Raw genomic sequence first — 24,389 nt, 5'->3', positions numbered from 1 at the left:
GTAAAACTTTACTAATGCACATTTTTTATACAAATCTTAACATGCATATAAGGAAAAGCCATTAATGAGACCATCTGAATCAAATATTAGGAAAATTATCATATTTACACCACTAACATAACGTGTGAGACATGGAGAAGAATTTGCACAACAAAATACAAGTGGTATATTACTGATAATAATCAAATAGCCCTTGAATATTTACAAAAACACAGCTTTAGTAAAAAAAATAGAGCACTTACGGACATGTATTTCTACGTTTAAATCAGCCCCAGAAATAATCTTCATGTGAGTTACTCTTGACCGCACGCTGAGAGAAACCCAAAGTAACCTGGATATATAGTACAGTACTTTAAATGGCCAGTAGAGGCAAAGGGTCAAAACCACAAGTGACTATATGCGACTGCACAACAATGATAGTGATTCAAAAATATTTGTTTTGTTGGGCCCAATCTCGTTATATTTTTTAAGTCGGTTGCAGGCCGGGGGGGAAAAGCAATTGGCCTGTGGGCCTCCAGTTTTAAACGGCTGTTTAAATTTTTTTTTACAATTACTTTCCATTAAATTAAAACTGCTGAATTAGTGAAAACCAGTGAATACATTCACATCTATGTACTTGCATTCATATTCATATGTACCTGCTCATCTGTTATGCCATGCTTTTTGACAGTTTGGCTCCATTTTGTGACTGAATTAAAGCTGATTTATATTTTTGCGTCAAGAGGAAAGCTGAAGGAGTGTAAAATCCCACCTTCTGATCCAAAGCCATTAATAAAAGGCTATATTCTTAACAAATGGCAAACAGAATGAGATCAGTGCCCAGAAAATAAACTTTTTGAAATTCAGCCTGAAATAGGGAAAAAATCTAATTTATTTTTTAAGTCAAGACACGATGAGATTGTTTATAGAAGATGCCGCATTGGATACACGAGACTCGCGGATGAACATTTACTTAAAGGAGAAGAACCACCAAAATGTCTTTATTGCAACAGAAACCAAACTGTTAAGCATAATCTTGTGGAATGCCCCATTTTTAATGTTATCAGACAACAATATTTATCTGGAGAGACTTTAAAGGAAATATTTTAAAATGTGAATTTTTCCATCTAAAATTGTAAAATTTTTATCAAAAGGAAACCTTAAAAACTGTTTTAGATTTTTATCTTATATATTGTCATTATTATTGTTATTTATGTATTTTACATGGGACATTATTGCTGTTGATGACTTTTAATTGTTAGAATATTTTTATAATTATAGAAAATTGATATTCATAAAATGTGATAAACTTGATCTATTTTCTTTTTGCCATGACATAGCCATAGAAGCTGAAATGGCAATAAAATTAAAACTCGCTCTCTTTCTGCGTCAAGCGCACACGTATGGTCCGGTGCAGCCTTCACGTGGTTACATAGCCCTGACGTTGACATGCACCTCTCAAAAAATGTAACTACACGTTGCAACAACACGTAGCACAAGTTCTGTAATTGGTCGGCTTGATAGCGGTAACAAGTGTGGGCAGTGCTGAGAGCCACGAGCCCGTAGAGCGAGTGTTTACAAGTGTCGAGTCCAGTTTGAGAATTTTGTTTTGTGTTTACCTCATTAACTAAAGTTGTTGCACGTCTGCTGGTTCCCGCCTCAGAATGAGCGAGTTTTAGCTACTTGTATTGTTCAGAAAAAACAAGAAACTCGACAAACATGAACACCTCCTGCCAGCTAGTGTTTCGGAAGTGTTATTGCAGCGCAACACAAACGGCACGCAGAACTATAAAAGTGCATGACTATGCACAAGGCAGGCACCGTGGGTCACGCCGATCACTCGACCTAAACCAGGCTTAATGCGCAGGTTAGTGTACACTCCATCAGCTTTTTTGTTTTTGTCAGCTTCGCGTTTAAGAATTAATAAACTATTACAGCTTGGAACATTGTTTCTGTCAAATTGTTATATTTTGTGGCAAGTAGGATTGTAATAAGCGGGATAAAGTACATCCAGGAGTTGTTTTCACCTTTAGTCTTATTATTTAAAAGTGCATTGGGCTACCGATAAACCTGCCTGGCTCTATTCAGCCTCATACGTAATGTTTTTTATCTATATTGATCTTGCCATGAAATATACACCATAAGTTGCTGACGTGGCTGTAAATAACAAACAAATCTCTCTCTCTGTTTGGCAGAACCTCACTGAGTTCAACACGGCTCATAACAAGCGCATCTCCACCCTCACCATAGAGGAGGGCAACCTGGATATCCAGAGGCCCAAGAGGAAGAGGAGGAGCTCCAGAGTGTCCTTCAATGAAGATGATGAGATCATAAACCCAGGTAAACTGACCTTAAACTGACCCATGTAAACTTTTTTGTTTTGTTCCATTATGCTATCTGTTCTTCTTATGTGGATTACTCAATTAGCTGGATTTGGTTATTGTCGATAACAACAGGTCTAGTAGCTCAAACCTGCTCAGGAGCAGCTGCTTATTTCTTGGGGTGTAACGGATGACGGTTGATCCGCGGTCCGTACAGATCACAACACAGTTTGGAACTCACGTGATCTGCAGAATAATAACTTTTTTGTACTTTGTAGGTTAATCCAACATTTATAATGATTGCAGAGAGATCGCCTCCCGCGCCATTCAAATCATGTGTATGAAAGCATTTTAGCTTCCCTGTAAAATATGATGACGGAAAAAGTTGTGGCAGGACCTTAATGCTTCAAGTTAGTATTAGTGTCTTGGGTAGTGTTTTCTGTGACTGATTGTTTAGCCTGCATTAATGCATTCAGTGTAAAGCTGCACAATTAAACATTAAAATATCGTGATCTCAATTCAAACCCACGCAACATAAATGATAACTGATGGTGATTTGCAAATGTTTATTAATCCTTCGTAGCGCTGCATTAAAATCTGTGATTGATCTGGAGAGATTCAGTTTTTACACTTTTTCAGTTTGTTACAAACAATTAAATAACACCGCGATACTGGGAGAACAGTTTATAGCTCAGATATTTTAAGGATTTTAATCTTAATAACTGATCTCTGGTTAATTTGGTTGTTTAAACAAGTTTGCAAATCAGATTAAATTTGTCTGCTTGAAGTTATCGGAGATCTGCGTGTTTATGAACACGATATCTGTCTATCGATCCTCAAACCATGATCAACAATGCAATGATTGGCTGACAGTGCAGCAGAGTGATGACATCGTCTGATTAATATTCAATTATCCAGGTGAAAACAATTGCATCAAAGTTTGTTAAATATGATGCGCATTAACTGTAAACATTTGTTGTGGGCTGCAGGCTTTACACTTTCATGCGTCAAGAGTATTTAGCAATTTATTTAGTTTTACATTTTAGATTTTCATCATTATAGTAGCCTAGGCCAACTTTAGTTTCTTAATCAGTGTAGGGAGTTTAAATAAATTTTGCATCAAAAAAGCATTTTGATATCAGTATAGGCGTCTGCAACTTTTGCAAAGCATCAAATCACTGTCATATTAGCTGTCAAAACGCGTGCATGACTGCAAAAATTATTATTTCTTTATAAAAACAAACAAAAAACAGTTGATTATTGTTTATGTCTTCAATCTTTCAGAAATTGTACTAAAGCTGAATTAGAACCTTTAAATAGTACGCATTTGTATCTAAAAAAAATCCATATTAATAAATGTGATTGTTGGGGAGAACCATTTTGTTTTTCTACTTCTAATTACTAAGTTTTATATATATATATATAATTTCAATTGATATGTATATAAACAACAAACTTTTAAAAAACTTTTTAACTTTTTTCCCTCAAGTGTATAATATCTATAGGTTACTTCTGTAAGAAAATATCAGCATTCTGTATATACTTTCAGTATTACCTTTGCTTGAAATGACCCGATCTAATCCAATCTAAGAAATAAACCTGCTCCCGAGCAGGTTTGAGCTAGAGATCTGTGTGGGACTAAATTTTGAATCCCGCTCCAGCCCGCACCCAACAGGTTTTTGTCCGCTCCCGCTTATATTCAGCATTTGTAGTCCCGCTGCCTGACCCGCTCCATTTTCTACCCGCCGCGCCTGTTCCCGCTAATGGGAGGGGGGGAGAACAAAACCGAAAACCACCCAGCTATACAGAGTCCAGGCAGCCTATAAAACACTGTATAAACACACACACATAACACAGCACCAAGCAAGTAACACACACAGACCGCAACATCACACTCTCTCATTCACACACACACACGCACATACACACAGACAGCAACAAGCTTAACGCAGCATCATGCTGTCTCATTCATACTCATACATACATGTGCTTGCTTGCTTGGGAGTCAGAAGCGATATTGCTAGACCACCCGCTCCCGTCCAAAAATACACCAGTTACCAGCCGCTCTCGCGATTTATTCTGAAAATTATTTCCGCGGCGAAAGAAATCTGGTCGGGTAAATGCAGACCTCTAGCTTGAGCTACCAGAATCGTTGCAATGACAACAGCTCTCGGATGAATTTTGAAGAACGAAATCAAATCGTCAAATTAACATTAACCAAATCCAGCTAATTAAACAGACCCCTGCTCACCATTTCTGTTTGTTGTCGTAACTGACAGCTGAAGGGGCGTGGTTAAATATGTTAGCCACACCCAGTACCTCAGACAGGCCTAATCTGAGAATTTACCCTAAAACAAAGAGGAAGTGCATTTTCAGATTACAAGAGGCAAACTATTGTTATTTTCTTAATGACACGCGCAGATGAATTGTTCACCACAAAACTAGCAATGTGAGCTAACAATATCAACATGGCTAGTTTTGATTTCATGTGAGCTTGAACAGCGTTTGTGTTGTGAACTCTTTCAGAGGATGTCGACCCCTCTGTTGGCCGCTTCAGAAACATGGTCTCAACCGCTGTCGTTCCTATTAAGGTAAAACATCTAATCTTGAATCATTCAGCCGTATGCTAAAACAGAGGGTGAACTACATGCGAGTTTGTTTAATCGACAGAAAAAGAAAGCAGGCGGCAGTAACGCGCTGGGAATTGAGGAAACGGTAGCGCGACACATGCACACATTCCCATTGCAAGGCGGCCTGTACAGAGACCTTCCTCCTGCCGGACATGAAGCTCAGTCTACAGCAGGTCCCGGCGGAGCCACGATCCTGGGTGGAATGATGTTACCAATGCCGAACCCAGCCCCGGATGTAGACCCGACCCATGAGGCGCTGCCACCGCCGCCGCTCATGCTCAATCCCACACCGATGACCGGCCCATACGTATCTGATGTCCTCAACGAACCCCGCAAAAAGAAGTACGCCAAAGAGGCATGGCCTGGGAAGAAGCCCACCCCGTCTCTGCTCATTTAACTCCCTCATCAACCATATCTGGAGCTGCAAGAATCCCAGACTTTTGGGGTTTAGTGTCTGAGTTCAGTGAAACACAAGGTGAATTGTCCACAATTTACTAACGAAAAGATTTTCTAAATTCGTTTTTTTATCTCGTTTGTAGTACAAATATCTACAAATCCTAAATTGACAGGCATTTTGGTTGCAAGTTGAAAATGTTTTCAGAAATGTAATGTTATATTTTATATATGATATAATATGTCTAATTAAGTGAGTTTTTTTCCTAAAACAGGCTAAATAATAGTTTTTCGGCACATAATTTAGCTTGTTTTAAGAAAAGTTTATATTAATTTTAATTTATATTATTATTTCTGAAAAAAAAAACAATATTTTTATTTCTTGATTTAAGAATTTTTTAGGTATTTGGACAAGAAACAAGTGAAAACCTAAATAAGAGGAGCATTTTTGCAGTGTCGCACAATTCAGTTTAATTAAAGGCGTGGTTCACTCAAATAGTCTCGCTTTTAAATGGTTCTAAACTTTTTCTGGGGTTTTTTTCCCCTGTTGAACAAAACAAGATTCAGAATGTCTGGTTTTGTGTTCAACAGAAGAAAAAAAATCTGAAAAGTTTGTTTTTGTGTCGTTTCTAGTCCAAATATCTAAATTCTAAACTCGAAGGTCAAAAATAAGTTTTTTTTTCTTAAAACAAGCTAAATAATCTGCCAGAGGGGTCAGTACAATAATATATTAGTTTTTTCACCACTAGCACATAAGTTGGTTTCCTTTAATGAAATCGATGTTAATTTTGATTGAGTATTTCTGAAAACAAGACTAGAAACAGGACAAACTCCTCATAGTTTATCAAGTAAGAGAGATTTTATGATTTTGTTTTTCTTCGGTTAAACACAAAGCGAGATATTCTCGTTTCTAGTCCAAATATCTAAACATTCTCAACTCAAAGGTCAAAAATGGAGTTTTCAGAAATAAGTGAGTTTTTTTTTTCTTAAAACAAGCTGAATAATCTGCCAGTGGGCTCAGTACAATAATCTTTTCATTTTTCACCACTTGCATGTAAGTTAGCTTGTTTTCAGAATTAATAAATCGAAATTAGGATAAATTTTCCTTAAAACAAGACAGTATTTTTAACTGCTTCTTGATTAGAGACTTTATAGATATTTGGACTAAAAACGAGACAAACTCCTCGTAGTTTATCAAGTAAGAAAGGTTTTATGATTTTTTTTCCTCTTCTGTTGAACACAAAACAAGATATTCTGAAGTTTTTGTCTCGTTTCTAGTCCAGATATCTAAAAATCTTAAATCAAATGTCAAAAATTAGTTTTCAGAAATATAAGTAAGTTTTCTTTCTTAAAACAAGCTAAATAATCTGCCAGAGGGCTCAGTACAATAATCTTGTTCTCGTTTTTACCATTAGCATGTGTTTTAAGGAAATTGTATCTTAATTTTGATAGATTATCAAAACAATATTTTTACTCGTCTAAAATGCTTCTGTATTTAGGCTTTTTTAAGGTATTTGGACTAGAAACAAGTCAAAAAACCTAATTAAGAAAGGCCTTTTTGCAATGTCGCACAATTCAGTTTAAATTAAGGGTAGTTCACCCAAAAATTTAAATTCTCATTCAAATTGTTGTAAATTTTTATGATTTTTTTCTTGTTGAACAGAAAACCAGATATTCTGAGTAACATTAGAAAAAAGTAGTTGAAGATGCTATAGAAGTCAATGGCTGCTTTTTTCAAGCGTTCTTCAGTACGTCATTAGTGTTCGACAGAAGAAAGAAACTCAAACAGGATTGATAAAATAAACATTTAAATTTGGCGAGTAAATGATGACAGAATATTAATTTCTGAATGAACTTTAAAAAGATGTTGTTTATTGCACACTGTACAATATAGCAGTGTTTCCCAACCCTGTTCCTGAAGGCACACAAACAGTACATAATTTAGATGTCTCCCTTATCTGATCCATTAACTTCAGGTTTTGGAGTCTTCTAATGTTCTGCTGAGTTGATTCAGGTGTGTTCGATTAGGGAGAGGCTGAAAATGTGTACTGTTGGTGTGCCTTCAGGAACAGGGTTGGGAAACACTGCTCTAAAGTGATACTTCTGACTTTCTGTATCTTGACCATAAAGTTTCTTTTAAACTCTGGAGTTACATTAACCCTTTGATGCATATATAGGGGGTAAAGCAGTGTTTCCCAACCCTGTTCCCGAAGGTACACCAACAGTACATAATTTAGATGTCCTTCTTATCTGACCCATTCATTTCAGGTTTTGGAGTCTTCTAATGTTCTGCTGAGTTGATTCACGAGTGTTTGATTAGGAAGAGGTTGAAAATGTGTACTGTTAGTGTGTCTTTAGGAACAGGGTTGGGAAACACTGCTCTAAAGTAACCGACTGACTTCTGACTTTCTGTATCTTACTTGACCGTTGAGTTTCTTTTCAACTATGGAGTTACATTAACCCTTTGATGCATATATGAGTCTAAAGCAGTGTTTCCCAACCCTGTTCCTGAAGGCACTCCAACAATGCATAATTTAGATGTCTCCCTTATCTGACCCAATAACTTCAGGTTTTGGAGTCTTCTAATGTTCTGCTGAGTTGATTCAGGAGTGTTTGATTAGGAAGAGGTTGAAAATGTGTACTGTTGGTGTGCCTTCAGGAACAGGGTTGGGAAACACTGCATTATAGTGTGTAATAATTTGATCTGGTCTTTCAATCTAAATTGAAATGCGTGAACATTATGCCTTTTAGACCTGTTGTGTTTCACAGGAAAGTTGCAGCAATGTAAGAGACTAAATGACTTTTATTAATGGTTGATCTGTTTGTTTTATACTATGCTGGTTTGGAGATGTTGAGAACATGATGAAAGTACTACGATGACCCGGATTTTAAAATGTGTACCGTTTAGCCTGAGATTAAAGGGGCTTCTCTTTTTATAGTGTACATTCTCTCTTTTTAGATGACCGTTTATGTAAAATGTTTACAGGAATGCCAATGATCAGATATTCACAAGCACATCTTTCAATTCAAACCACTATTGCTGGGATGTCAAACTCAATTCCTGGAGGGCAACACCCCTGCACAGTTTAGTTCCAACCCTGCTTCAACACACTTACCTGGAGGTTTCAAACAAGCCTGAAGAACTTAATTAGTTTGATCAGGTGTGTTTAATTAGGTTTGGAACTAAACTACGCAGGCCTGCGGCCCTCCAGGAACTGAGTTTGACATCCCTGCACTATTTTCATTCGGTTTTACCTTCACATGTACATTAGTGTCATTTAAAGAGATCATTTACCCCCTCAGAAAATCAATACACTCATGCAAAACGTTTACTTGTTAAACAGAATAAGATATTGTGAGGACTGTCAGCCATTGATATATTTATATAAGAACAAAAAAGTCACAGCGTTCTTCAAAATAAGTGTTCAGCAGAAGAAAGAAACTGTTTTGAACGTGGCCGAATTTTCATTTATTGGGTGAACTGTCCCTTTGAAACAAGATGGGTTGTTCACAATCCTGTACTAGTCATCAAATCTAGTGAAATTCTACATTACTGTAAGACTTTGTTGTTATTCCTCTTTCAGCAGCCCCACCGCTTTCATATTTTCATTTCCATCATTAATATGCACACCGAGTGACTCTCCAGCATTTCAGATGAACTCTGTGTATGGAAATGCAGTTCATCAGGTGTCTTATTATAGACTGTGTTCACTGAGGAGAGGGGAAGACCTGTTTTGTACTCTTGTGTTTTTCTTTTGGTACACTTGTGTTTTTGTACATGACACAATAAAAGCCAGTGTATTTTTATATATTTATTGAGTGAAAAAAAAAAACATTATAGAGGGTTTTTCTCACGCCATTTAAAAAAAAAAAATCATACATTTTGGTATGACTGAAATCTTATGATAAGCCACTAAACCAGGTGTGACCAACCCTGTTCCTGGAGATCGACCTTCCTGCAGATTTCAGTTGCAACCCATATCAAACACACCTGTCTGTAATTATCAAGTGCTGTTCAGGTGCTAATTAATTGGTTCAGGTGTGTTTGATCAGGGTTGGAGCTGAACTTTGCAGGAAGGTCGATCTCCAGGAACAGGGTTGAGCACCACTGCACTAAACTGACAAAACGTTAAATCAGGGGTGTCAAACTCAATTCCTGGAGGGCCGAAGCCCTGCACAGTTTAGCTCCAACCCTGCTCCAACACACTTACCTGTAGGTTTCAAACAAGCCTGAAGGACTCAATTAGTTTGATCAGGTGTGTTTAATTAGGGTTGGAACTAAACTGTGCAGAGCTGCGGCCCTTTTGGAACTGAGTTTGACACCTGTGCGGTAAATAGTCACGTTTCAAGATCAGGCTAATGCTTCAGAGATGCAGCTTAAAACAGATGGGGTTATACAGTCTGCAGACCACTGGATTTAGAGATGGAGAATATGGATGAAAAACAGCGATATTTTTTATATTTATTGCGATAACGATATTATTGACTATTTAAATGAAGTTGAGCTGTCATGTCATTTCGCTACATGTGTGGACATACAGTGGAACGAAACGTCGCGTCTCGCTGGGTTACGGTGGAACGAATCATAAATAAGAACACAACACTGAATGTAAGAGCCATATGTTTTGGCGTTTATTGCGATAACGATATTGTTGACAATACAGTTTAAGTTTAAGCGTGGACATACAGTGGAACGAAATGTCACAGACTTATTTAACATCTTGTTAAAAGACTAAAATTAGAGCCCTTTAAACCAAAAGGGCTCATTAACCCAATACTTTATTTAGACATTTCATCAGTCCACTCTTCATTTCCAGTAGAGAGTGCGAGTCATGGAACGACAGTGTTAGACTGAGCTGTTGACTCTGGCTCACTTGATGCTGCCGAACTGAAAGCGATCCTCTCGCCTGTCCTTCCAGGCGAGTAGTGCGTCTAAGTTCTGGTCTTGTATGAGTTTCATATATGCGGGAAAAGTGCTGAGCGCACGAGTAATGCCCACATACACCTGAGCTTCCTGCACTCTCCTCGGACAACCCTCAAGACAGGCAAGCTCAAACGCGCGCTCAAAATACACACGAGCTTCGCCGTACCGCTTCTGGACAAACACACACACACACATAATATTGATGTCAAATGTTGTAAATTAAAATACGTTTCATGATTTTACATGTGCATTGCTGTAGCGAAGTAATGTACTTTAATCGTTTACAAATTAACACTTTTGCTTCGTATCAATAAAAAACATGTCTACAGTCACCGGCCACTTTATTAGGTACACCTGTCCAACTGCTCTAAAGGAAATTTCTGATCAGCCAATCACATGGTTGCAGCTCAATGCATTTAGGCATGTAGACGTGGTCAATATGATCTGCTGCAGTTCGAGCATCAGAATGGAGAAGAAAGGGGATTTAAGTGACTGAACGTGGCATGTTTAGTGCAATCCGAGCTGGTCTGAGTATTTCAGAAGCTGCTGATCTACTGGGATTTTCATGCACAACCATATATTTAGTGTGAAGTATGGGATACAAATATCCAGTGAGCGGCAGTTCTTTGGGGGCAAATGCCTTGTTAATGTCAGAGGAGAATGGCCAGACTGGCTTCAGCTGACAGAAAGACAACAGTAACTCAAACAAGCACTCAATACAACCGAGGTCTGCAGAAGAGCATCTCTGAACACACAACACATCCAACCTTGAGGCGGATGGGCTACAGCAGCAGAAGACCACACCGGGTGCCGCTCCTGTCAGCTAAGAACAGGAAACTGAGGCTACAATTCACACAGACTCACCAAAACTGGACAATAGAAGATTGCGGAAACGTTGCCTGGTTTGATGAGTCTCCATTTCTGCTGTGACATTCGGAGGGTCGGGTCAGAATTTGCCAACAACAACATATTAGCATTGATCCGTTCTGCCTTGTATCAACAGTTCAGGCTGCTGGTGGTGTAATGGTGTGGGGGATACCACTCGCTGGTCCTCAGCACTTTGGTACGGTCAGTGAAAGCCCCAGATCGCCAACATTGGTATAAGATCGGATCGTAGCGGCCACCCGGAAACCCGGCCCTCCCGTAATTTCATGGAAATTCAGTACACAGCGGCAAAAGCTGAACTCATTTGAAACTTGACCACCGCACATGTGTAGGAACAGCTGATGGTGGCCATTGTGATGACAAACGGCAGAGGATCGTGAGCTCACAAACGCATTTAAATCTAAACAAAGCTGCATGCGTCGCGTTTTAAACGTGGTTTTAGACGCGATATGACAATATAAAGAGTTAGCCTGATACAGTACAAGCAGTTCCAAGTAACAAAACACAATTAAATACATAATTTGCAAGCTAGAGAAAACAAGGAGGCAGCCATTTTAACCGCACTAATTTTACTTCCACTTGTGAAATGGAGGAAGAAACTGGTCCATGAACTGTAATCAAACCCTTGAGAAACAACTGGTCGGAACCAAAGTTTACAGAGCTGTGTTCTCTGGACTCCTCTCAAGCGGTGGACTTCTACATTCCAATTGGTTGCCGCTGAACCGTGTCATAGCTCATTACCATAAAGCTTGATTTCAACTCTCCTTGACGCCAGTGTTGCCAGATTGGGCGGGTCTGAATTTATTTTTGCGGGTAAAAATGACATAGGCGGGTAGTGTAAAATTGGGCGTTTTGTAACGGCATGCCCGCCAGCCCATCTTCACTTATAAACCTGTTCTGATCTCCCAAACAGGTGCCATAGCCCCGGTTCTCCACATACAAACGCTTACAACAGTTGTAATCTCCCAACGAGACACACCCTCTCCCCATCCCCCCCCCACCCCCAACCCTGCTCCTCAGCAGGTTATTATAGTCTACAGATTGTTTGGCGGTGCTTTTAAGGCTTTCAGCAGGTTTTAGATTGGCTGTAAACAGTCGGTTACATCTGGCAACACTGCTTGACACCCACACCGGCGAAAACATGCCGCGCCGCTATTAAAAATAAATGACTTCCGGCTACTTTAACACCATCGCCGCTTTCGGTGTGAACGCACGGTCAGGGGTAAAATTTGAAGCCCTTCCCCTTCACACTCTGTTTCAAGAGCCAAGGGGAAGGAGTAGGGGTACAAAAATACAATTGGGATTGGGTCTTAATCGTTTCCCCTCCCACTTCAATGACATCTCTGATCTTCTCTGATTGGTGTTCACTGGTATAAGGGCGGGATCAACATGCCAATCACATGAGATCCACTGACGCTAAACCACATCAATCCAATCTATTCCCAACAAATCCTCCATCAGTCTTCAGAGTTTGACTAGAATATACAACTTCCAAGTCATTATAATCTGCAACAAATTCTAATATCAAACCGAGTTTCTCTCTTACCTGAGATTTGAGGATGTGTCCGAGGCTCATATAGGCTCTCTCCAGGTTTTGGTCCTGTTTGCTGCTTTTACAAGTCTCAACATACTTCTCCCATAATTCAATTGCCTCGGTTATTTTGCCTTCACTGTAACACAAACACACAAGTACTGAGGGAAAAAGACATCATAGCTATACACATTTGGCAAACCAAAAATATAAACACTGCCGTTATCAGTGTTCTCAGCTTAAACCATAATATCCGAATTCATTGTATTAAAACTAGCGGATTAGCATTCAGAGGTGTGGTTGCTCTCTTGGTACTGTTTATCAGTTATACTGCTACCTCCTGGACAAATTTTATAGTATTAAACATCCTGAGAGGTTTATTTAATAATGTTGTACAAGGGGATCGCAAGCAGGGTAGGAATTACAGGGGGGTATGGGGGGATTGACCCCTCTAAACAATGCTTGATCCCCCTGAAGGGCATCAAAACAAGATGTATTGAGGGGTCAGCCCTTTTAAAGTGAAAAATAGGTTTCTATTATCTGTATCTTCAATGTTAATGATTAAAAAATATATAATATAATACAGGGGTGGCTCAGTGGTTAGCACTGTCGCCTCAAGAAGGTTGCTGGTTCGAGTGCTGGCTGGGTCGGTTGACATTTCTGTGAGGAGTTTGCATGTTCTCCCCGTGTTGGTGTGGGTTTCCCCCGGGTGCTCGTGGGTAACAAATATGCCAGACTACACGTTCATTCACGATCAGTCATCCCTTGATGTCTACGATAAACGTTATTTCCCACAAGTGTTGCTATAACAATATTTCAAATTTTTTAAATCTTATTTCAGTCTCAATAAACACTAATGCTTGCAGACAACTAATAACTACATTATTTAAGGGCATTCGTAAAGACATAGATAGGATCAAACTTAGGATTCCTTTGTAATATTAAGATGTTTTCTTTGAAATCAAAATGTATATTTTCCTGTCAGGGTTGCTTATTAAACACTCCCTCGCTTAAACTTGCTGCGAGTGAGAAGGAGAAAATGAAAGCACATAAGCACAGAGGCAAAATCAAATGCCCAAAACATAATCTTTTAAGTAACGAAACAAATCATCCACCTGTACAGTTTAGTAGTGGAGAGGCACAAATAAAAATACAATTCATATTTCGGCTTAGTCCCTGCATTAATTAGGGATCGCCACAGTGGAATGAACTTATCCAGCAAATGAACCGCCAACTTATCCAGCAAGTTTTTATGCAGCAGATGCCCTTAAAGCTGCAACCCATCAATGGGGAACACCCATACACAGTCATTCACACACATACACTACAGACAATTTAGCTTACCCAATTCACCTGTACCGCATGTCTTTGGACTTGTGGGGGAAAAATTGCTATAATTTTGATCTTAATTCTGATATATATTGGTCTCAGTGATCTATAAACAAAAATAACAAATAACATTTGAGGTGAAGCACTTCAAAACAAGTCTATATGTGCTGAAACACGAATTGCCGTGAGATTGTGTTGGTTTGTTAAATGAAATAATAATCTAGCCTAAATAAAATGAAGTGAAATATTCAGTTTCAGAGAAGCTGATATTAAGCTGTTTTCACTATTAAGGACACATTTATTAAGCAGGAATTGCTATTGCAGTGTATTCGCAGCACTGAACATGTTCCCAGATTAATTCGGGAGAACAAACTCTGTCGGAAGGATGAGAGAACTCAGAAACTCTTCATGAGAATGGAGATGTCTGCATATTTGTGTTCGTCTGTCAGATAGAATTGGTTAAACCACCTTAATATTTTAGAAAACATAGTTACAGTTTGCATAACCAATGATTGATCTTATCCACCCGTGACCCACCCATACCTAAACATGAGGTCTATTTTTTTAATTACCTGACCGGCTGTATCTGCTGAGATAACCGAGAAATGACATGCTCCTATTGCACAGTGTCTGAAGAACGAGAACTCGTTGTGATGAACGAGAAATAAATTAAACATGCTAGACTTTCTCTGATGGTGTCATGAGGCTTCGCAGGCATGGTATCGGTTGTCATGAACTATGCCACATTACACAAAAAGAAACAATTAAATCTTGTGTCACAATGCCTATTTGTCGTTTACAAATCCCCACGACCCCCTACATCAAAGAAATTGTGCCGAAATCGTGACAAATTTGTGTGATCTGACCAGGGCTTTATTTTTATATGTACAGTTTAAATCAGAAGTTTACATACACTCTAAAAAAATGTACATAACCATTGTTTTTTTTTTTAAATGTCTGATGGTAAACCATACTAAACGTTTACTATTTTAGGTCCGTTAAGATTACCTAAATGATTTACATTTGCTAAATGCCAGAATAATGTGAGAATTTTTTTTTTTTTTTTTTTGGAGAATTTTTTTTTATTAATTTCTAGACATTCAAAAGTTTACACACATTTCCTTGGTATTTTTTAGCTTGGATTTTAAACTGTATAACTTTGGTCAAATGTTTTGGATATCCTTCCTCTAGCTTCTCACAATAGTTTGAAGAATATTTGGCCCATTCCTCCTGACAGAATTGGTGTAACTGAGTCAGTTTTGTTGGCTGTCTTGCTCGTACAAGCTTTTTCAACTCTGCCCACAAATTTTCTATAGGACTGAGATCAGGGCTTTGTGATGGCCATTCCAAAACATTCCCTCTGTTGTCCTTACAGCACATTTTAACTAATTTGGCAGTATGCTTAGGGTCATGGTCTGTTATGAAGACCCTTTTGTGGCCAAATTTCCTGGCTGATGTCTTGAGATGTTGCTTCAGTATTTCTACATAATGTTCTTTCTTCATGATGCCATCTATGCTGTGAAGTGGACCAGTCCCTCCTGCAGCAAAACAGCCCCACAACTGATGCTCCCATACTTCACAGTTGGGATGGTGTTCCTAGGCTTGTGCGCTTTCCTCTTTGTCCTCCAAATGTAACACTGGTCATTATGGCCAAACAGTTCAATCTTCGTTCAATCAGAGCTCAGGAAATGTCTTCAAAAATGAGTCTTTTTCCCAGTAAAAGTTAGCTAATTGTAATCTTTCTTTTTTGTTGATTCCGGCTTGTTGATTTTCCCATGTTGTCACACAAGTAAGCAGTGTGTTTGAGGTTTTCCTTAAATACTATTCTACAGTTGTGCCTCCAATTAACTCAAATGTTGTCAATTAGCCAATCAGAAACTTCCAAAACCTTGACACCATCATCTGAGCTTTTTCAGAGGCATAATAATCTTATTGTATGTAATCTTGACTTTCAAGAAAAGTAATAACAATTTCTCAAAAAAAAAAAACTTCTGGTTTCAACTGTATATACTAGTGCATCACACTTCTTACATTTTGTTAGCAACCCTCATCTTCTGACAATCCGATGGGTTCGTAAAGGACATGATTTCATCAGGATTTTGTCAATGCCCTGTATATTTTTCTTATTTCAAAACCATTTCAAGTGGATGTACAGAAAAAAGGACAATCTTAACTTCAGTTTCATTCATTCATTCATTTTCTTGTCGGCTTAGTCCCTTTATTAATCCGGGGTCGCCACAGCAGAATGAACCGCCAACTTATCCAGCAAGTTTTTACGCATCGTATGCCCTTCCAGCCGCAACCCATCTCTGGGAAACATCCACACACACATTCACACACTACGGACAATTTACCCAACCAAATTCACCTGTACCACATGTCTTTGGACTGTGGGGGAAACCGGAGCACCCGGAGGAAACCCACGCAAAGGCAGGGAGAACATGCAAACTCCACACAGAAACACCAACTGAGCCGAGGTTCCAACCAGCAACCTTCTCGCTGTGAGGCGACAGCACTACCTACTGCGCCACTGCCTCGCCCTTACTTCAGTTTCATGTCGACTCTTAAATTTAATGTCTAAGAAATGTGTATGTGTGTATCTGTTTGTATCTCCTGTACCTCTCCAGACATTTGGCCATGGCTTCATGTGCTCTTCCCAGACTGTCTGTGTCTTCAAGTGTCAAGGCGATCTCCATATATAAGCTTAAAAACTGTCGAAAGCAACATTAGCTTCAATAAGCGGAATGAACAAACAGAATTAGTGAGTCTGAACACACCTTCATAGCAATCTTCTGGTCTCCTGTGCTCTGATAGGCTAGACCCAGTCTATAGGCAGCCTCTCCTTCCAGCGTTCGATCTCCCGCTACAAGAGAAAATGTATTGAGGTGTTAGTTTGATTTGCATAAGCAACCAAGCTTTTGAAAATCGAAACTATACTAAAACTATGACTGCATCTGAAATCACATACTTCCCTACTATGTAGTGTGCGATCAGTATGGGAGCCGTGTAAGAATATCCGAATTCATAGTATTTTAAAAACAATCAAGTACCCGAATGACTTATTACTACTGATGATATTCTGAAGTGTGCTATCAATGGATACTTTATTATCCCATGAGGCCATGCGAGAGAATTTATGCAGTGACGCGTGTAGGTCATGAGATAGTAGTACGTCCAGAGGTGCAAAGAAACTAATTACATGTACTTAAATGACTGTGATCGTCACGTAATTGTTAGTAGTTAAAAAAATGTGTACATACTTAATGCTGTATCGGTGCATTTACTGTGCCTTTTTCCTCTAACCTGCAGTAACTCATTCATTCATGTTCTTGTCGGCTTAGTCTCTTTATTAATCCGGGGTCGCCACAGCGGAATAAACCGCCAACTTATCCAGCAAGTTTTTACGCAGCAGATGCCCTTCCAGCCGCAACCCATCTCTGGGAAACATCCACACACATATTCACACACACACTCACACACTACGGACAATTTAGCCAACCCAATTCACCTGTACCGCATGTCTTTGGACTGTGGGGGAAACCGGAGCACCCGGAGGAAACCCATGCGAAGGCAGGGAGAACATGCAAACTCCACACAGAAACGCCAACTGAGCTGAAGTTCAAACCAGCGACCTTCTTGCTGTGAGGCAACAGCACTACCTACTGCGCCACTGCCTCACCCACCTGCAGTAACTACTTTTTTAAATTGTCTACAGTGATTGGCTAAGTAGAGTAATCTGTTCCGTGATACCCGTCCAATTAAATCATGCATAGAAAAATTGCTAAATGGCCTTAATAACTAAATGTACTACAGAATGTTACGTTTTATAAATCATTAACAGATGGCATGTTTTCTATCAGTGCTGCAGGATCTTCGTTTGGGGCGCTGCCTGCTGGACACTCATAGCTAGGGCCAGAAGGAATCTGCGGACGTTCTTGCTATTTCTGCTGAGAATTTTAGTAAAAATATGCGGATTTCTGCAGAATTATTTTGGGAGTATCATAACTAAAATCTTAATATGTAAAATAAAAAAATAATACCTTTTTAACTTTTATTTAATGTTTAAAATGAAATTCACTTATAATATATCTACTAAAAGACAGAAAATATTACTGTACAGACTGCATTGTACATAAATCAGATGAACATTTCCACATTAGTCAATAATATTACTGTAAATATTTTAAAAACTAATTAGATATAGATTTACACACATTTACTTAAGAAAATAAACAGAATTAATGATGTGCTACATATCTGCAGAATTCTGCGCGCGCAGATTCCGTGTGGGCCTACTCATAGCATGTTAGTCAGTGTTCAAAGTGTATAATTTAAGCATATAACAGTAGATATCACTGGATTTACTTTTCCCTTAGGTTAAACAGATTTCGGTCAGTTTACACAGATCAAGTGTTCACAGAGAGGTCAACTTTTTTTCATGTACACTCAAAACAATTGTGTTTGTTTTTTGTTTAAACTGCTTATTTGAGATGAGCTAAAACAACACAATTGAGTTCATTGTTTTATGTTCAATCCATTTAAATTTGTAAAACCTAATAAGATTACTTAATTCCTTCATGTTGCTCTAACACACATCGATTGAGTGGAATACAGAATTTTTTTACAGTGTAGTTGAGTTAGGGTGCATGGCCAACTGTGAACCTATAGCTAATGTAAATCACTGTCAAGTCTGGTTTATACTTCTGCGTCAAAAGATCGGCGTGACCCACGGCACAAGCCTTGCTCGTTGCCGTGCATTTATAACTCTGAGCACTGTTTGTGTTCCTCTGTAATAACACTTCCTAAACACTAGCTAGCAGTGAGGTCCCGCTCACACTCGTCAGTGCTACCAAGCCGACCAATCACAGAACTTGCGCTATGCGTTGTTGCAATGCGTAGTTACATTCTTTTGAGGTGTGCGTCAATGTCGCGACGGCCACGGAGAGGGCTATGAGTCTATGTGTAGGTTGCGCCATAGCATACGCGTGCTCTTGACGCAGAAGTATAAATCAGCCTTAAGAGTGAACAGTGTGTGCATACACTCTTTAGCAATAGTATAGGCCTTTCTAGACATCTTAATGGCCTGCTCATATTGTTGATCCTGCAGAGATCTCTGTGCCATCAGCGTGTAGACCGTCTGGAGCTCTTCACATGAGCGAGAGTGCTGCATCCGGCCGTTGCTGTCCTGCCAAGTTCGGCCTGCGGTTAGCTGATAAAACACCTCCAAATGCTCTTGTGCAAGCTCAAGATCACCTGTAAAACATGCAGACACACACAGACACTTTTACAGCAATCTTTATGGGGACTTCGCATAGACATAATAATTGTTATACTGTACAAACTATATTCTATCCAGGGCTCAACAATAAGGACTGCCTGATGGCCCGGGGCCAGCGTGTGAGATGCTCGGGACAGTAGACAGGATCGTTACTGGCCCGATCGGGCCACTGTTGCCTTGTTACTAAAGTTTAATTTGCCTGTGACTATTTGTCAATTGCGTGCAAATACAGTTTTAGAATTGAGAAACAGTTTGTATTTTCAAGCCTTCAAATGCTACCTTCTCGGTTCTTCTTATCTGATTGGATGATGTGAGCACATTATTAGTACAGGGAAGAGACAGCAACATGGCGGTAACATCAAATGATGATGTTAAAGGAAAACGTTTGTTTCTAACGTCTTGGAAGCAGACATATACCAGGGTACACCACGACTAAAAAAAATGAAGTGATCTTTTGTACAGTTTGCCGTCAGTTTGGCTGGTCTTTAGCCATCTTTTGTTTCAAAACACTTTGAATTTTGCTCATTACACATTTATAATTTTTAAAAAATATTTAAATTCTATATTTACAAACATTTTGACACTTTTTGTTATATTTGTGGCTAAGAAATAGCTATTAACTTTTTTTGGAGGGGCCAGTGAAAATATTGGCAGGGCAAGTAAAAATCTGAACCATTAGTCCGATTGGGCCAGCAGAAAAAAATCCTTAGCGTTGAACCCTGCTATCCCCTACCCCAACTCAACCCAACCCAACCCTACTCTATTCCCTACCCCAACTCAACTCCCTTCAATTTACCTCAACCCTACCCTACTCTATCCCCTACCCCAACTCAACCCAACCATCCCCTACCCTACCCCAGCCCCAACTCCAACTCAGCTCAACCCTACCTTACCCTACCCCATCTTCTACCCCAACCTAACCATACCCTACCCCAGTGTTTCTCAACCACGTTCCTGGAGGACCACCAGCTCTCACATTTTCGTTGTCTCCCTAACCAAATACCTCTGATTCAGATCATCAGCTCATGAGCAGAGACTGAAAGACCTGTAATGGGTGAGACAGACAAAGGAGACATCCAAAACATGCAGTGTTGGTGGTTCTCCAAGAATGTGGTTGAGAAACACTGCCCTACCCTAACACTTACCCCCTAACCCCAACCAAAAACTACTTCCCTCAAAGCACACATTCTGCAGTTTTACAGTGTCAAAATACTTTTCCTTAAGGGAACCAAAAAAAAGCCCCCTTAAGGTCAAAATTTACTGGTATTACTATATTTATGGGGACCATTTGGCACTATGACTCTACATTTAATTTTAAAATGAAAAACCTGTGTATGTGTGTGCGTTACCTTTCTCTAAATAAGCTTGTCCCACAAGTGACCTGGCCTCAGCTTCTCTTTTGCCAGAGTCCATTATGACCTTGCGAGCTGAACGGAGTGCCAGCTCAAGGAAATGATGCTTCATCCATTTGTCCTCTGTGAAAAACCTGGCCAGAAGCATGTGGTTCTCATACGCCTCATCATACTTTCCTACAGCACAAAACACAGATCCAGAGGATTTAATGTAGTACAGTTGAAGTCAGAATTATTAGCCCACCTCTATATTTTTTCCCCACAATTTATTCAACGGAGAGAAGTTTTTCTAAACATAATAGTTTTAATAGCCCATAAGACACTAGTATTCATCCTAAAGTGCAATTTAAAGGCTTAACTAGGTTAATTAGGCAAGTTATTGTATAACAGTTGTTTGTTCTGTAGACAATCGAGAATAAAATATTTAAGGGGGCTAATAATATTGACCTTAAAATGGTTTAAAAAGAAAAAAAATGCTTTTATTCTAGCCGAAATAAAACCAATAAGATGTTTTCCAGAAGAAAAAAATGATAGAAAATACTGTGAAAAATTCCTTGCTCTGTTAAGGGAAATATAAGCAAAATAAAAAATCACAGGAGAGTGAATAATTTTGACTTGAACTATATATATTCTCAAGGGGAAGAGAGATGATTAACATTATTAGAGATTATTGATAAACATTATTAGTAAACAACATATTGGAGAAGTCTAAATTTATAGAGCCACGGCGGTTCATTCTGTGTGTCAACGCCAGATTAATAAAGGGACTAAGCCAAAAAGAAAACAAATGAATGGTCTCATGGCTTCTTCAAAATTTGTAATTATAACGGGAGTCATGAGTATAAAGAAAAGGTAGTCAATTTGATCAGAACACAAGGGTTAAAAAAAAGGGTAGAACAATTACCAGCTCTCTCTGCCGCCTCAGCCCGAGTGAGGTGAAGCTGTAGAGTCTGCAGTTTGTGCGGATCGTCGTCCGCTTCATCCCAGCGCTGCAGAAGTGCGAACAGCTCCTTAAATGAGTGTGGAAAGCCGTCTCGAAGCATCTCTACGCAAATATTCTGACGCAAAGGCTTCCCTATTCTGCAGAGACAGACAGGGAAAAGGCATTATAGCTATCTATTTATCTTTTATAAGTTGAAAAACATTAACTTCTAATGTAAATGAGGAGTCACAACTATTGGTAAAATGGGTACGGAATAATAAGACGGTATTTATTGTAGAATTAATAGTACAATATACGCATCGCAGACATCTGTGATTAAATTACATTTATATGCCAAGCATTGCCGGCATGGTGGTTCAGTGGTTAGCACTGTCACCTCAAAGCAAGAAGGTCGCTGGTTCGAGCCCTGGTTGGGTCAGTTGGCATTTCTGTGTGGAGTTTGCATTTTCTCCCCATGTTGGCGTGGGTTTTTTCCGGGTGCTCCGGTTTCCCCCACAGTCCAAACACATGCGCTATAGGGCAATTGAGTAGGGTAAATTTTCTGTAGTCTGTGTGAATGAGTGTGTATGGGTGTTTCCCAGTGATAGGCTGCAGCTGGAAGGGCATCTACTGCGTTAAACATATACTGGATAAGTTGGCGGTTCATTCCGCTGTGCCGATCCCTGATTCATAAAGGAACTAAGCCGAAAGGAAAATGAATGAATGAGTAATCAGTAAAGTCATATGTTTGATGTTTAAGTATCATATGTTTGGTGTTAGTTTTTTACTATTATGGTTTAAATTTGTCTTTTAAAATGGTTTTAGCATCATTGTCTTTTGTTATGTTTTGTATGAAATTTGGTTATAGCTTTCAAATGTTTTAATACAATGTAAATGTGTCTTAGTTTTGACTGTTGAGCTTAATTATTATTATTTTTTATCATTATTTTAATTCGTTGGACCCCAGGAAGAATAGCTACAACACTGATAGTGGCTAATGACGATCAAAACAAACAATAGATAATCAACTGTATCTGTCTTACTGTGCTATTTCGGTCTCAGTCATTTTGTTTGGTTCCTCTCCAACAGGACTGTCGGAATTCTTCTTATTACACCGAGGGAAAGACCTAAACATAAAAAAAAAAAAAAGAAAACATTCACGCATTTTGTTTGAAGGCAAAACGTTCAGTATGACAGAAAAATACGAGTTTACTTGGATGTCGGTGTTGTCCTGTTGGTTTTCTGAGGACTGTGGATCATAGGAAACCGAGTTTTCGAAGACATGCTGCTGAGTAAGTTTAAAAAACAAAAAAGAAGTTATAATTTAGCTAAAAACGAAAGAAATAACAAGACACATTACTTTGTATGAAGATGCGATTTAACGTTACCTGGTTGTCAGATTTGTCAGCGTTAACAAAATGTTGCCATAGCGACCAAGCTGACAACTAACTACTGTGAGATGAATTCGTGCAAAACTTATATAGAAATTTGCCACTCAATTTAAATGACTGAATGTAATAGGATGGTATGTAGTGACGAGTAATAAATAACCTGATATATAAGCTTTGTTGATACTTCAAGTCCACAAAAGCTGAATAGCTTCCCTGGTGACCATACGAGGTCGCTGTAGTGTTATTTATGATTTTGTTTTTATTTAGTTTATTTATAGAGCACATATACAATTTACACAGGCCAACCAAAAAATACAAACGTTACTAATAACATAGATAACTAAAATATAAATTACTTTAATATTACTAATACTTTAATATTAAAGTAATTACTATTACTTTATAAATTATTGATAAACTGGATCGAGTCTATATATATATATGTGTGTGTGTGTGTGTGTGTGTGTGTGTGTGTGTGTGTGTGTGTGTGTGTGTGTGTGTGTGTCTGTGTGTGTGTGATTAGGGTTGGAGCTAAAATCTGCAGGACACCGGCCCTCCAGGAACAAGTTTCATGACCCCTCCCTGCTAAAAAATCCAGCTTAAACCAGCCTAGGCTGGTTGACTGGTTTTAGCTGGTCGACCAGGCTGGTTTTAGAGGGGTTTTGGCCACTTCCAGGCTGGTTTCCAGCCATTTCCAGCCTGGTCTTAGCTGGTCAGGCTGGAAAATGACCAGCTAAATCCAGCTTGACCAGCCTGGTTTAAGCTGGACATAGCTGGTTTTGGCTGGGCTCCCAGCCTGCTAGGCTGGTCAAGCTGGTTTTAGCTGGTCATCTCCCAGCATAACCAGCTAAGACCAGGCTGGAAATGGCTGGAAACCAGCCTGGAAGTGGCCAAAACCCCTCTAAAACCAGCCTGGTTGACCAGCTAAAACCAGCCAACCAGCCTAGGCTGGTTTAAGCTGGATTTTTCAGCAGGGCTGGTATAGACGGTGTGCATGGACACAGAACTAGTCATACTTTGGTCACTTTTGAGCGAGATGATAACTGTCTAATTTAATAAAATAATTGTTGCTATGCTAAAAAAAAAGAAAAAGGAATAAGAAACAAGACAATCAAGAAAAGAAAGGGAACAAGTTTCTTTCTGTGTTTCTTTCCAGAGAGAGAGAGAGAGAGAGAGAAATAAATAAACAAAAATAAGAAAATAAGAAAGAAAGAAAGAAACACACACACACACACACACACACACACACACACACACACACACACACACACACACACACACACACACACACACACACACACACACACACACACACACACACACAGATGGGTTCACATAAAGTAACAGATACCTGTCTAAGAAATGATACATTGATTTATCAGGAACTTGATTCACATTAGAGGATCAAACACTCTGATGGCAACTTATTGATTTAGTGGCCAATCCATATGAAT

The 24,389-nt window shown here is 39.1% G+C and overlaps 2 protein-coding genes across 41 annotated transcripts in view; one reads left to right on the top strand and one right to left on the bottom strand.

The window, feature by feature from the left end:
- Window positions 1-9,134, top strand: part of ppp1r8b (protein phosphatase 1, regulatory subunit 8b) — an 18,119-nt gene extending 8,985 nt beyond the window's left edge. The window contains exons 5-10 of one of the 38 annotated variants that reach the window (XR_015510719.1): window positions 2,175-2,319; window positions 4,827-4,891; window positions 4,971-5,856; window positions 6,058-7,189; window positions 7,396-7,503; window positions 7,989-9,132. Coding sequence is in view for 2 of the 38 variants with exons in the window: in NM_201200.3 (NP_957494.1) it covers window positions 2,175-2,319; window positions 4,827-4,891; window positions 4,971-5,327 (567 nt within the window). In the remaining 36 variants the exon portion in view is untranslated. 38 annotated transcript variants of the gene reach the window in all.
- Window positions 9,135-9,928: 794 nt separating this feature from the next.
- ttc29 (tetratricopeptide repeat domain 29) lies at window positions 9,929-22,959 on the bottom strand. Of its 3 annotated transcripts, none has more exon segments than NM_001328155.2 (11): window positions 9,929-10,214; window positions 10,216-10,418; window positions 12,679-12,802; window positions 16,612-16,703; window positions 16,770-16,855; window positions 19,033-19,245; window positions 20,620-20,799; window positions 21,527-21,702; window positions 22,588-22,671; window positions 22,758-22,832; window positions 22,933-22,959. In NM_001328155.2, coding segments are annotated over 10 exon segments (1,290 nt in total). In that variant the 5' UTR covers window positions 22,829-22,832; window positions 22,933-22,959; the 3' UTR covers window positions 9,929-10,153.
- Between the last annotated feature and the right edge of the window lie 1,430 nt (window positions 22,960-24,389).

Source organism: Danio rerio, chromosome 16, assembly GCF_052040795.2.
Source record: "Danio rerio strain M-AB ecotype USA chromosome 16, GRCz13ab, whole genome shotgun sequence".
NCBI lineage: Eukaryota > Metazoa > Chordata > Actinopteri > Cypriniformes > Danionidae > Danio > Danio rerio.
Note: the sequence above shows the minus strand (reverse complement) of the source record. Positions and strands in the feature narration are given on the sequence as shown.